This window comes from Lissotriton helveticus, chromosome 12 (genome assembly GCF_964261635.1).
Source record: "Lissotriton helveticus chromosome 12, aLisHel1.1, whole genome shotgun sequence".
Taxonomy (NCBI): domain Eukaryota; kingdom Metazoa; phylum Chordata; class Amphibia; order Caudata; family Salamandridae; genus Lissotriton; species Lissotriton helveticus.
In genome coordinates this window covers 88047431-88058907 of record NC_136073.1, presented here as the reverse complement: position 1 = coordinate 88058907, position 11477 = coordinate 88047431, and the positions used below count along the sequence as shown (strand labels likewise).

General features: G+C 42.8%; 1 protein-coding gene across 1 annotated transcript in view; it reads right to left on the bottom strand.

Moving 5' to 3' along the window:
• Positions 1-3733: 3733 nt before the first annotated feature.
• The window catches only part of LOC144798445 (extracellular calcium-sensing receptor-like), a 109639-nt gene continuing 101895 nt past the window's right edge, over positions 3734-11477 (bottom strand). The window contains exons 5-6 of the mRNA XM_078669321.1: positions 4758-4881; positions 3734-4662 (exon numbers count right to left, since the gene is read on the bottom strand). Coding sequence (XP_078525447.1) covers positions 3734-4662; positions 4758-4881 — 1053 coding nt within the window. The remainder of the gene's footprint in view (positions 4663-4757; positions 4882-11477) is intronic.

Here is an 11477-nt window from a genome sequence, read left to right as displayed (position 1 = left end):
TATTAGGGTCATCCCAGAGATTGTGGATGGCCACGGCAGCACCCATTGGACCTCGCCAGCCATAGCTCAAGCTTTTGCTGACTACTACACACCACTTTATGCAGCATCCCCATGCCCCACAGAGGAAATAGCTGCTCCTCTTTTGGGTAAGCTGCTGCTGCCCTGTGTTTTGGGCACAGTGCGCCGTGGACTTGAGGGGCCTATATGGCTGAAGAAATAGCAGATGCAATATCAGCGATGGCAACTGGTGAAAGACCTAGCCTTGATGGATACCCTTTAGAATTCTATGTCAAATACTGAGACACAGTTGTCCCCCACCTCTTGAACTTCTTTAAGGAAGCGGTAGGGGTGCGCTTCTTTCCCAGGGAAATTGAAGCACCCCCTCCGTCGACTTCCTGTGCTGACTATAGCCCCATATCTCTTATAAATTGTGAGGTAAAGATCTTTGCTATTATTCTTGCCTCCCATTTTTGTGAGGTGTTTGGTCCTTAATTCGGCCATATCACGCCACCATCTCCTGTCCACTCCCTAGGCATTGCTATTACTTAACTTTGAAAAAGCCTTAATTACCGTAGACTGTGGGTACATGGTAGCTGTCTTGGAGAGGGCAGGTTCGGACCCCTATTATGGGATATTGTACAAGTTCTTTCCTCCAACCTGACAGCCAGAGTGCTAATCAATGGTGTGTTATTTATTGAGTTTCCTATACAGCGTGGTACCGGTCAAGGCTGTCCCCTGTCCCCTCTCCTCTTAGCCATTGAACCCCTTGCAAGGCTCATACGTTGTGATGCGCAGATTCATGGGGTAATGGACATCGGGGCATAAAGATTGCATAGCACTCTATGTGGATGATGATCTCCTCTATCTGGTTAACCTGAGCACAAGCAGCCCACAATGCCTCAAAATTTTGAATCTTTTTACGGAAGCATCAGGACTGAAGTTCAACCCCGCTACATTGGTTCTATTGAGTCCCTCACAGGATTGTGTGGACTCGCAATCAACAATCTGTATAGGCAGCCTCAATTTCCATTACTTATTCATCCAGGTCACCTAGGGGCATACACTGACAGTTCCCTTGATATTATGCCCCTTACTTGCAAGGTTAAGGATGAACTAAAAAGTGGCAAGCACTCCCGTTGTATGCCATGGGAAGGATAGCATTGTACAAAATGATGCTTTTGCCTACACAATCCCCCTTCACTGGTTTCGGGAGATAAACTCTGTGGCAAGCACCTTTATCTGGCACAACATGAGACCCCATTTGGTGTTGGGTACCAGTAAGCTTGCCCCTTATGATGGCGGCTTAGGTATGTCCAACCTCTACTGATATCAGCTACCATTCCAACTCCTGACTATCAATGACTGGCTCACTTATGGTTGGTCAGACCCGCCCAATCATGTGACCTGGGTCACTTGATTTGGTGTAGTTGACAGTTGTATACCTTGTTTGCCTCACAAAAAGAGATTAGGTTTTCCTGGATGAATCATCAACTGGCAGGATTGTGGGGCAGAGTTAGGACAGTCCCACTTGTGACTGAACAGTCTGTGCTATACTGTCACAGAAAGGACTTGTCATACCTGCATTGTTCATGCAGATAGCCAGGAGCCAGGGCAGGGGAAGCAGGAAACTTCAAGAACTACAAAGGGAATTCTCTATAAACCTCTACTTCAAAGAAGGCACCAGGTATAAAAGAAAGAACCCTCGGATCCCTTTTCAGTTCAATTCATGGACCTGAAGAAGTTCTCAGATAAATGCCCTTTGCTGTGACCTCCTGTGTACTCCACAATACTGCTCTGTGGCACCTGCAAAACTGGTTTACTGCCTGGAGCCTGCCTTGAACCATCAGAGGCCTGCCTTGGTGCTTGAGCCTTGTTCCACTGCTTGACCCAGGACTACCAAAGTGATTTCAAGGGCCAGTTAGCTGGCCTCTTGATCAGAGCCTTAGGGACAGAAAAGGCTCCAACCATTTTGATCCCACACCTGGGCCGAGCCTGAATGCGTCATAATCCCCCAAGTGCTGACTATGTCCTATCCTCTTTTTAAGTCCAACTTGCACTCCATCCCTTTGGCCATCTCTATCTACTTTGGCTGGGTCTTGCATAACTACATGCCCACAGTTGGTGCTGTGATCTTTTAGGTGGTAGTTTTTACCTGAAACTTTAAAAATTCACTACCCCAGTTCTACTGATTGGATTTCTGTTGTTTTGGTGTGAAATAATGTATTCAAATTAGTAAGGGATTTTGTAGGTGTTGTGTTTTTAATTCATTACTGTATTTGTGCTATATATACTTCATGCATTTAGCTACCAGAGGGTTAAGCACAGGTTAATTTAGAGATTGTTTGTGGTTCATCCTGCAAGGGATTGTGGCTGTGGTTGACCAGGTCTCACATCCCAGTAAATCACCAACCCACTATCTCACAGCTTCTAGAGGCCAGATTACAGATATCTTCCTAAAGTTCCTGTGTGATGCCTCTTCTTCCGTCCTATCACAGTGTGATCAAACCTGTAAACAGTAGCTTCTGTATGTATGTATGTATTTGTACCAGCTGCCTTAGGGTTATGACCCTGAATTAAACACAAAGCAGCGAGATGTTGGATAATTGATAAAGTCTAATCCAAGTATACATCAAGAGTGAAAGTGTGGAGTAAGGTGGCAGTTCCCCGAAGTCAGATGTTAATTACTGAAACATGGGCCTGTGGACTAGAGGAGGCCAGACACGCTCAGCTCTCCCTCAACACCACTTCAATAAAGCAATGTAATTTAAAATAGATATGTCAGTAGAGAGTTTGTCACAGCCCCACCTGCCAGAAACAGAGCTCTTTTTCCTGTTTTGGTGATACAGAACAGAGTGCTCCATATGTAATAGACAAACAGTCAAATAAATGTTTTAAAGAGAAAGCCCCAAAACACTGGACTGTCCTTGAAAGATACATGCACATGGTCATGATAGGTAGCCCATTTCCTGTCACTCCTTGGCCCTAGCATGAGAGGCCACAACCCCTTCATTACACCATTAAACCAGAACATGAGATTATGTTAATACCTGACAACGATAATGGCTGGGGTAGGTGTTACAGTGGATGATCTGAAAGATGTCACCAAATTCCAAGTTTACCAGAATCTTACCACCTTTAAGTGGTGGAGGCTCGGGACTCCACTGGGAGCTAGATTTATACGCAAGCTTGATTCATTAGCAAACCGATTATTATCTTGAACTGTTATGAAAAAACATTGATATTATCAGTAATCACTAAGGTTATGTTTATTGGAGCCAAATCTTAAAGCCTGAATTACCCTTACACTGAACATACATGGCAAATATATCAATGTGACATTCAAGGATGGCAAGACCACTAAGAAGCAAATTCAAGATTTTTCCACTGAATTAGTAAACATAAAGATCAGGGTGGCAGGGAATAATGCAATGTCATGTTAATGCTGATATTACATGTTCAAGTCAGTATGATTACATATAAGTGGGTTAAGAGAAAGGTATCGAGCTATGAGTCCCAGACATATCATAAGTTAGAAAAGAATCAAAGGTAAAACTATATTACACAAAAATTGTGAATATTGCTATGCCCTTTCTTTGCTCTGACCCCACCCAATGAATTACAAATCATACCCAATGGCTGTGTTAGTTCTTTACTCCAGCCATTAAGATCAATGCATATTTAAGTGTAAGTGTTTTCAAGGAGGAAATAGGAAGTTATAGTAGTGAACCTGACTTTAAATGTTTTTCTTTCTCTTGCTTTGCCCTGTTCCCCGTCTCATCAAGTGTTCCTTTGTGTTCATCTCAGATCTAAACAAGATAATGTAACATTTGGGTAAAAATATACAGGACACCAAAGAAGAACTGGAAGATAGGATGGCAAAAATCTCCATGGCCACCATGTATTTGCCCTTGGTGCTGAGATAGGCAGGAATAAATGAGATCCATACGCTGAGGAATGCAAGCATGCTGAATGTGATGTATTTAGCTTCATTGAAGCTGTCTGGAAGTTTCCTAGCAAGGAAAGCAACTATGAAACTGGTGGTAGCTAGAAGTCCAAGATATCCCAGCATGCACCAGAAAGCCACAGGAGACCCCTCATTGCATTCAAATATTAAGACTCCAGGCTTAGAGATAATATTATGTTGGGAAAAAGGTGGAGAGAGAATTAGCCATGAGACACATAGAAGAACCTGAATGAGTGTACAAACAACAACAAGAGTATATGAAAGCTGGGGACCAAACCATTTTCTTAATTCACTGTTGGGTTTGGAGGCATTAAAAGCAAGAACTACAATGACAGTTTTGGCTAAAATGCAAGACACACAAAGAGCAAAAGTGATTCCAAAAGCTGCCTGACGGAGGAGGCATTTCTCTAGTGTTGGGTAACCAATGAATGCCAATGAACATAGAAAGCAAAGGCTAAGGGAGAGAAGAAGAAGGCAGCTTAGTGAGTGGTTGTTAGCTCTAACAATGGGAGTATTTTTGTAATGTATAAAGAGTCCAAGGATGGCTCCAGGAATTAAAGATGCCAAAATGCTGGTTGCTGTCAACATGGATCCTAAGAGTTCCTCATAATAAAGGTATTCGAGGATCTTTGGAATACAGCTATTTTGCTTCTGGTTTGGCCATTGGTCCCAGGGGCACATGGAGCAATCATTTGAATCTGAAATTGTAAATCAAGAAAAGTGTTATACCACATCACCATCATTTTATTTCAATGACATTTTTCACAACCTACAATGTTTTAGATCACCTCACCAGTTTTGTTTGCAATCTCCCCTTGAGGACATAGAACACAGTCAAAGCAGCAAATGGGCTGTCCTTCTTTCACAACTTTCCTTGATCCAGTAGGGCACATAGGACTGCACACAGAGACTGGTATCTATAAAAAGAAACACACAGATATTATAATTATGGCTGGGCAAAATTGCAATTACCAAGGAGTTATTTGAGATTCCCCAAATTTGTTGAAATTACACTTCACCCAATTTGTTATACTTTTTGCATGCATGAGACATAATTGTGTTGAACATTCTTCATAGAGAAATTGGTTCTGCTTAATGCATGGAACTGCCAGCATTCTGTAATGCTTTTTTAGGTGAAGTGAGTCCTCCTGTGAAAAATGTTGGTACACAACAGGAGCCGCAGCCAGTAATAGTAGAACTTCCTGAAGTAGGACCAGAACAAGAGGTGGAGTTTCCTGCCGAGCAAGATGTAACTGTTGTTGACCCACTGGCTTCCAGATCTCCATCATGATAAATGAAGAGTACTCTACCATCTTCTCCAAGCCCACTTCTGATGACCTGGACATGGATTGTACCCCAGCTGAGTTTGAGACACACCAGGAGAGACATGGGAAAAGGAAAGTTTCTGTAAGTCTTAGAATTGTGGAAGGGGATGAAAATGATGATCCAGCAATTGTCATGGAATCTGGCTCAGAGGACATTGACATTGCCCCTCTTATTCAAACTGCTATGAGCGATGTGGCACTGGTACCACCGCCACCACCACTGCCAGCTTCCAAATTTGTAAGGCCCTGCAGAGATGGTACCCACCACTGCCTCAGTTGAAGTACACACTGCAAAGAGGCAATCAACGTCACACCCACCTACCTCCAGTTCTTCTTCAGGCATTGGCAGTGTATTTTGTATTTTGTATTTTGTAGTGGTATTTATAAAGCGCAACGTTCGCTCCGAAAGGAGTGGCACACTAAGAAAGTCCTGAGTGTTCATCGAGGTAAGCCTGGTTCACATTATGGTACTGGAGGCCAAATGACCAATATGGAAAAACATCATGCAGTCTGGTAGGAGGCGCACCTTATAAAAATTGCTGCATGTGTTGAGGAGAGAGGATAATCAGCTCCAATATCGTTGAAAGGTGAAGGTGATGAAGAAAAAGAGGGTGACAGCTTTACTCAAAGCAGTCCTGTCCGCAGCAGTGTGTCAGTCTCACCCATCTCAGCATCTTCAAAATGGAAAAAGAGTCAGAAGGTAACACCACCACATACAGTGACTGTCCCAAGTTGCACACTGAGTCTACCACCTCCTGGTTCTCCCCGGAAGTCACCTGTGTCAGTGACACCACAAAAGAAACAAATCCAAGCTACTAATATGGGCATGTTTAGTCAAGAGGGGCCCTATGAATGCAAGCACTCAATGGCACGTTTGTACAACAGGAAGCTGACTAAAATGTTAGCACTGGACCTCCTCCCATTTTCATTTGTGGAAGGAGTGGGATTTTTAGCATTTGTGTTTTGGCCATCTGCCCAAAATGGAATTTTACCAGAGTGTCTGTTCCAGCGCTCCATCATGGTGTGCTGCAATTGGTTGGACAAGTTTTGCAGCAGGGTACTGTTCACACTATCTACCTTTTGAAAGACATGTTGAACAGTTGTCAAGCCACTTATTACATGTGTATCACTGCACACTGGATCTCTTTTGTGGGGGTTAGGCAACAGCTATGTACAAGTCTCAGCGCTGAAGAAAAAGCATGCATCAGTAGCCACTTTCAATAGGGAGACATCCCATACAGCTGCAAATATCTTGGCAGACTATGACAGCAAGATGCTAGAAGGGCAGCGACCCAGATGGTCTCAGAATTGGATGTGTTGCCATGGACATGGCAGTAATGTAGTTAGGGCCAACACTGATGTTGGATATTTCAGGGTCCTGTGTTTGGTACATTGCATCAACCTGATTGTACAGGACTTCCTAAAAAAAGAAGACGTAGTCCACAACATACTGACCACCTGCAGAAGAATCTGCACTTACTTTGCCCATTTTTTTAAAGCCCAGAATCAGTTGAGGATGACTCAGCACGCTAATAGTGTACCAGTTAAAGCCCTCAAACAGGAGGTGCCAATATGTTGGAACTCTGATGATGTCATTCAAAGAGGAGGGGATGCACCTGGCATAAGCATGACCATCGAAATGAACCGATGAGTCCCAGTCAAATGCCTGACACAGATGCTACTTTCATCCAGGAAGTCGGCGAAAAGACCAGTACAATATGCCAAGCTATCCGTTGTGGCATCTGCTCCAGGACCAGTTAAAAAAAATGTGTCACAAAGGTTCACAGGTATGAATGGCAGCGGAGAAGCACATAGCTTTGTTGAGAGCTTAATCCTTCGCTCGGCTGTTAACACAAGGCTGCAAAGAGACATTTTTCTGTCCAAAGAGTATATATATGTGCCACAATACTTGATCCACGGTACAAAAAAATACTGGTCACTTTCATTTGTTTTTCAGAAGGGGATATTTCACAATACATGACTTGGATTGTTGAGCAAACAAGGGACCTGGAAAAGAATGGTGGAAGTTAGAGTCTCAGGCAGAAGTTATGCCATGCAGCCTTCAACCTCGAAAGAGGGCAGTGCTGTTGTCTCACAGCAGACAATATGGGCAACACCAGCAACAAAACAAGCAGCAACAATGCCAGCAATAACACCAGCAACATAAGAATTGGAGCCAACCTCTGGAATGGCTCGGTTTGAAGTGACAGGGTGTAAGTCAAGTGCAGAAGGAAAGGCAACAGAGGTCAAGCAAGTGGCAGCACCAATTAGAGGATGGTCCATGACTATCCGGATGACCCAATAGAAGTCTACGTGGAACAAAACCTACTGGTCGATTGGTATGGGAAGAAGCATGTGTTCAGTGCAGCTGGTGAAGTTGTCACAGTGCGAAGGGCCAATCTCTTACCTTAAAACGTTGAGAGATTGATCATTATCAACATGAACCAATATTTCACCCCACTCAATTATACTGTTCTTGAAATATCACAGAAACAGGAAGAGGATGAGGGTGATTGGTCAGACTCAAGTGTGTTAATTGACCAACTGTTGGGCGAACCACCAGAGTTTGAGGATGAACTCTACTTCCCTGACTGAGTAGGCCACCATAGAACATTTAGAATATTTATTAGGGCTTAGTGCTTTGTGAAAAAAAAGAATGGATATAGCTAGAGGAGTATTATATAGGTGTTAGTGTCTGACTTATGGAGCCCCACCAATTGAATACACATGTATGGCTCAGCTGGATTTGGACCAGTTTTCAGTGAAAAAGCCTTCCCATTACCTTCAAGGACTATGGAGACAATGCCTGCCTCTGTCCCATGCCTATCATTCTTTTTTTCCTCCCCTAGCAGGGCTGCCCCAGTAAAGATCATTTGATTTACAAGACTGCCAATGTGTTTTGTTTGCATCAAAGAGGAGATACAATTGTGTATCACCGTGCTTAGATTAGAATAGGTGACTATTCCACCAGTAAGTGACATAATATTGAGTGATTGTGAGTGATAATTGATGATTGATGTGGTGGCAGACAGGGAGAGAGGGTGATTAACTAATTTGTAAACTTGATTTTGATGACTTACAATGTTTGGGGCCTCATGGGTGATCATTTTTCTTGAAAGTGACCGGCCCTTTCACACTTAGAAAGATTTACATATAGAGTCCACTCCTTTTTTCTGGTTCTTCTGAGACTAGACAAGTCAGTTTAGATAGTAAACACAAGTTTACAAAAAATACTCAAATTTTGTTTCTCTCTTTGTTCATCAACAGCAATACACTGTAGGTCTATCTCTCTCATTTCAGTCGGGATGGAGTTTGACTGATTCATTACTCAGAGTCAGGAGGATGGAAGGACTCAGAGTGGGACTACCTCAGCTAAAGAGACAAAAAGGGGCAGTCAATAGAGCTTTAGAGGAAAAGCTTTGGGCGAAACTGACTGTCATATATCAAGCAGAAAGACAGTGCAAGATTTTGGGGAACAATAAACTGGTTTATTTGCCCCACACACAAGGGCATTTCATCCAACATCTCAGAAGAAGACTGTGCAAATTACCTTGGAGACTAACCCTGGGCATAGTTTGCATAGCAGCACTACACTTAGCTTCACGTAGCATACTTTGAACTACACGTAGTACTACGTAGCGTAGCTGATAGCACTGTGTACTTGAAATAATTGCAAATAGCATCCTGCACAGTGCCAGTTATGATAAAATAAGTAACTCTATCTAAAGAGCATATAGTACTTTCACTAAAGTGAAACTGAAAAAGTAGCAAGCAGTGAAAGAGGTGATGATTTTAGGATCCTCCCTAACCTAGAGAGAGTACCAAACAGATGCCTTGAAAACAAAAAGCACATCTTATTGAACGATTCGGTGGTGGTCCCAACCGAATCGCCCAAGCACAGTTATTGGCAAAAAACAATCCCAACCAAAGGCCCCGAAAAGCATTATGGGATGAGATTAGCAGTGGGCAGTGAATATTATATAGTATCCAATAGCAAAATAATTCTACAAAGAGTTGCATTTCAACTGGTGGATACTAGATGTCCCTCACACGTGAAATGCAAATGCTTGATGAAAGGGTTTCAATGGTTTTGCATTTAACTTGTGGGGGACATCTAGTAACAACTAGGGGAACTGCAGCTTGATGTAAGAATAATTTCAATGCTTTGCATTTGACTCGTGAGTCAAATGATTCTTTTGATATTGGATACTATAATATTCACTGCCCACTGCTAATCTCGTCCCATAATGCTTTGCAGGGCCTTTGGTTGGGATTGTTTTTTTGCCAATAACTGTGCTTGGAGTTGTCCTCAGAGGATGGGACCACCACCGAAGTTCAACAAGATGTGCTTTTTGTTTATGCTCTTTGTGTTCAAGGCTTGGTCCTCCCCCTAGGTTAGAGGGGACCCCAAACCATCACCTCTCTCATTGCCTCATGTTTTAATTGAAAAAGTTCACTTTTGTGAATTGGTTATATGCTTTTTAGCATGTAACATTGCTTTAGCAAAGCATCTGAGGATGTTGTTTATTTAGCTGCTACGCTACGTGATTAAGCACAGTTTTGCTCGGTTAGCATAGAGAAGTACTATGCCCAGGATTATTGGAGACCACTTCCACCAAGACAACAACCTACTGGCCGCAGGATAAAAAACCATAAGACACACAGGAGGAGCCTCCCCCGAGATCCACTTCGAGGTAAGGAGCGCCACAGAACCTCTGGCAGTTGGGGGAAATATGCCAATTTCCGTATCCTCAAGTTGCAACATCATGGCAATCAAATGGCAAATAGAAAAGGGAAGTAGCAAAGGGGCCCTGGCCCCAAAGGGAATTCCACTGGTTTTGTTTAAACAAGATGCAGGACTCTGGGCCAAGGCACACTCACACCCTCCGGGAGGGACTTGATAATCTCCCCAATTTTTAAGTCGGGAGAGAAGTCTTTGCCAAAAAATTACAGCTTAGTAGCTCTCCTTTACAACGAGGCAAGATTCCTTGCAGGTACACTCCTAGAAGAGCTCCAGTCCTGGGCCAAAGAGAAACCAATCATTCCCCTTAATTAGACCGGCTTTGCAAAGTGCATCAGAACATGGCATTGCTGATCGACACGGTGGAATCAACAAAAATGGCAACACATCTATGTTTTATTTATATATGTAAAAATGAATGTATGTCTGTCTGTCTGTCTGTCTGTCTGTCTGTCTGTTTGTCCTTTATGCATTACTACACCATTCATCCGATCGCCATGAAACTTTGGGAAGTTGTTGAGTACAGTCCGCGAAGGTTTATGGCATAACATTTTTTTAAGACGGAAAAACAACAAATCGTGTATTCACAAGCACTAAATAGAATTAAAACACCATTCATCCGATCGCCATCAAACTTTGGGAAGTTGTTGAATACACTCCCGCAAACGTTTCTGGCCTAAATTTTGGTTAAATATCACCCCCCCAGGGCCCTCAAAATCTTTCGAATACTGATGTACGCACAAGACAGAAAAACAAAAAATCGTGTATTCAGAAGCACTCGAATAAATAAATAGAAATAAAACAGCATTTATCCGATCGCCAGGAAACTTTGGGAAGTTGTTGAGTACACCCCCGGGAAGGTTTCTGGCATAAATTTTTTTTTAATATCGGCCCCCCAGGGCCCTCATAATCTTTTGAATACTGATACACGCACCAGACGGAAAAACAAAAAATCGTGTATCCACAAGCACTCGAATAAATAAATAGAATTAAAACGACACTTTGAAATGTTTTCCATATTAAAATTGATAAGTTTCAATAAAAATAACACAATGTAATTTGAATGTTATCATAACGAGTTTCCTTGAATTTCCTTTCTTCGGAGATTGCAGCAACGCGCGACGGGTAAGCCAGTTGACTATAAGGCCATTTAACACCATGTAAATCATAACAGGCTGTGGGCCAAATCGGTAAATTGGGGCATACCACAGACTTTGCTGAACTTGATAATCAAACTGCACAAAGACACATGGATTCAGATAAAGCTGGATCCTCTCTGTCAAGACGCATATCAACCAAGAAGGGACTTGAACAGGGATGTATACTGGACTGACCATGTTTAACCTGTTCTTAGCAGACCTTGTACCGGTACTGAAGGCCTGCAACTCACACACTCCAAGATTAGGAGGTGTAGCACTACCATGCCTTCTTTAAGCAGATGAAATAG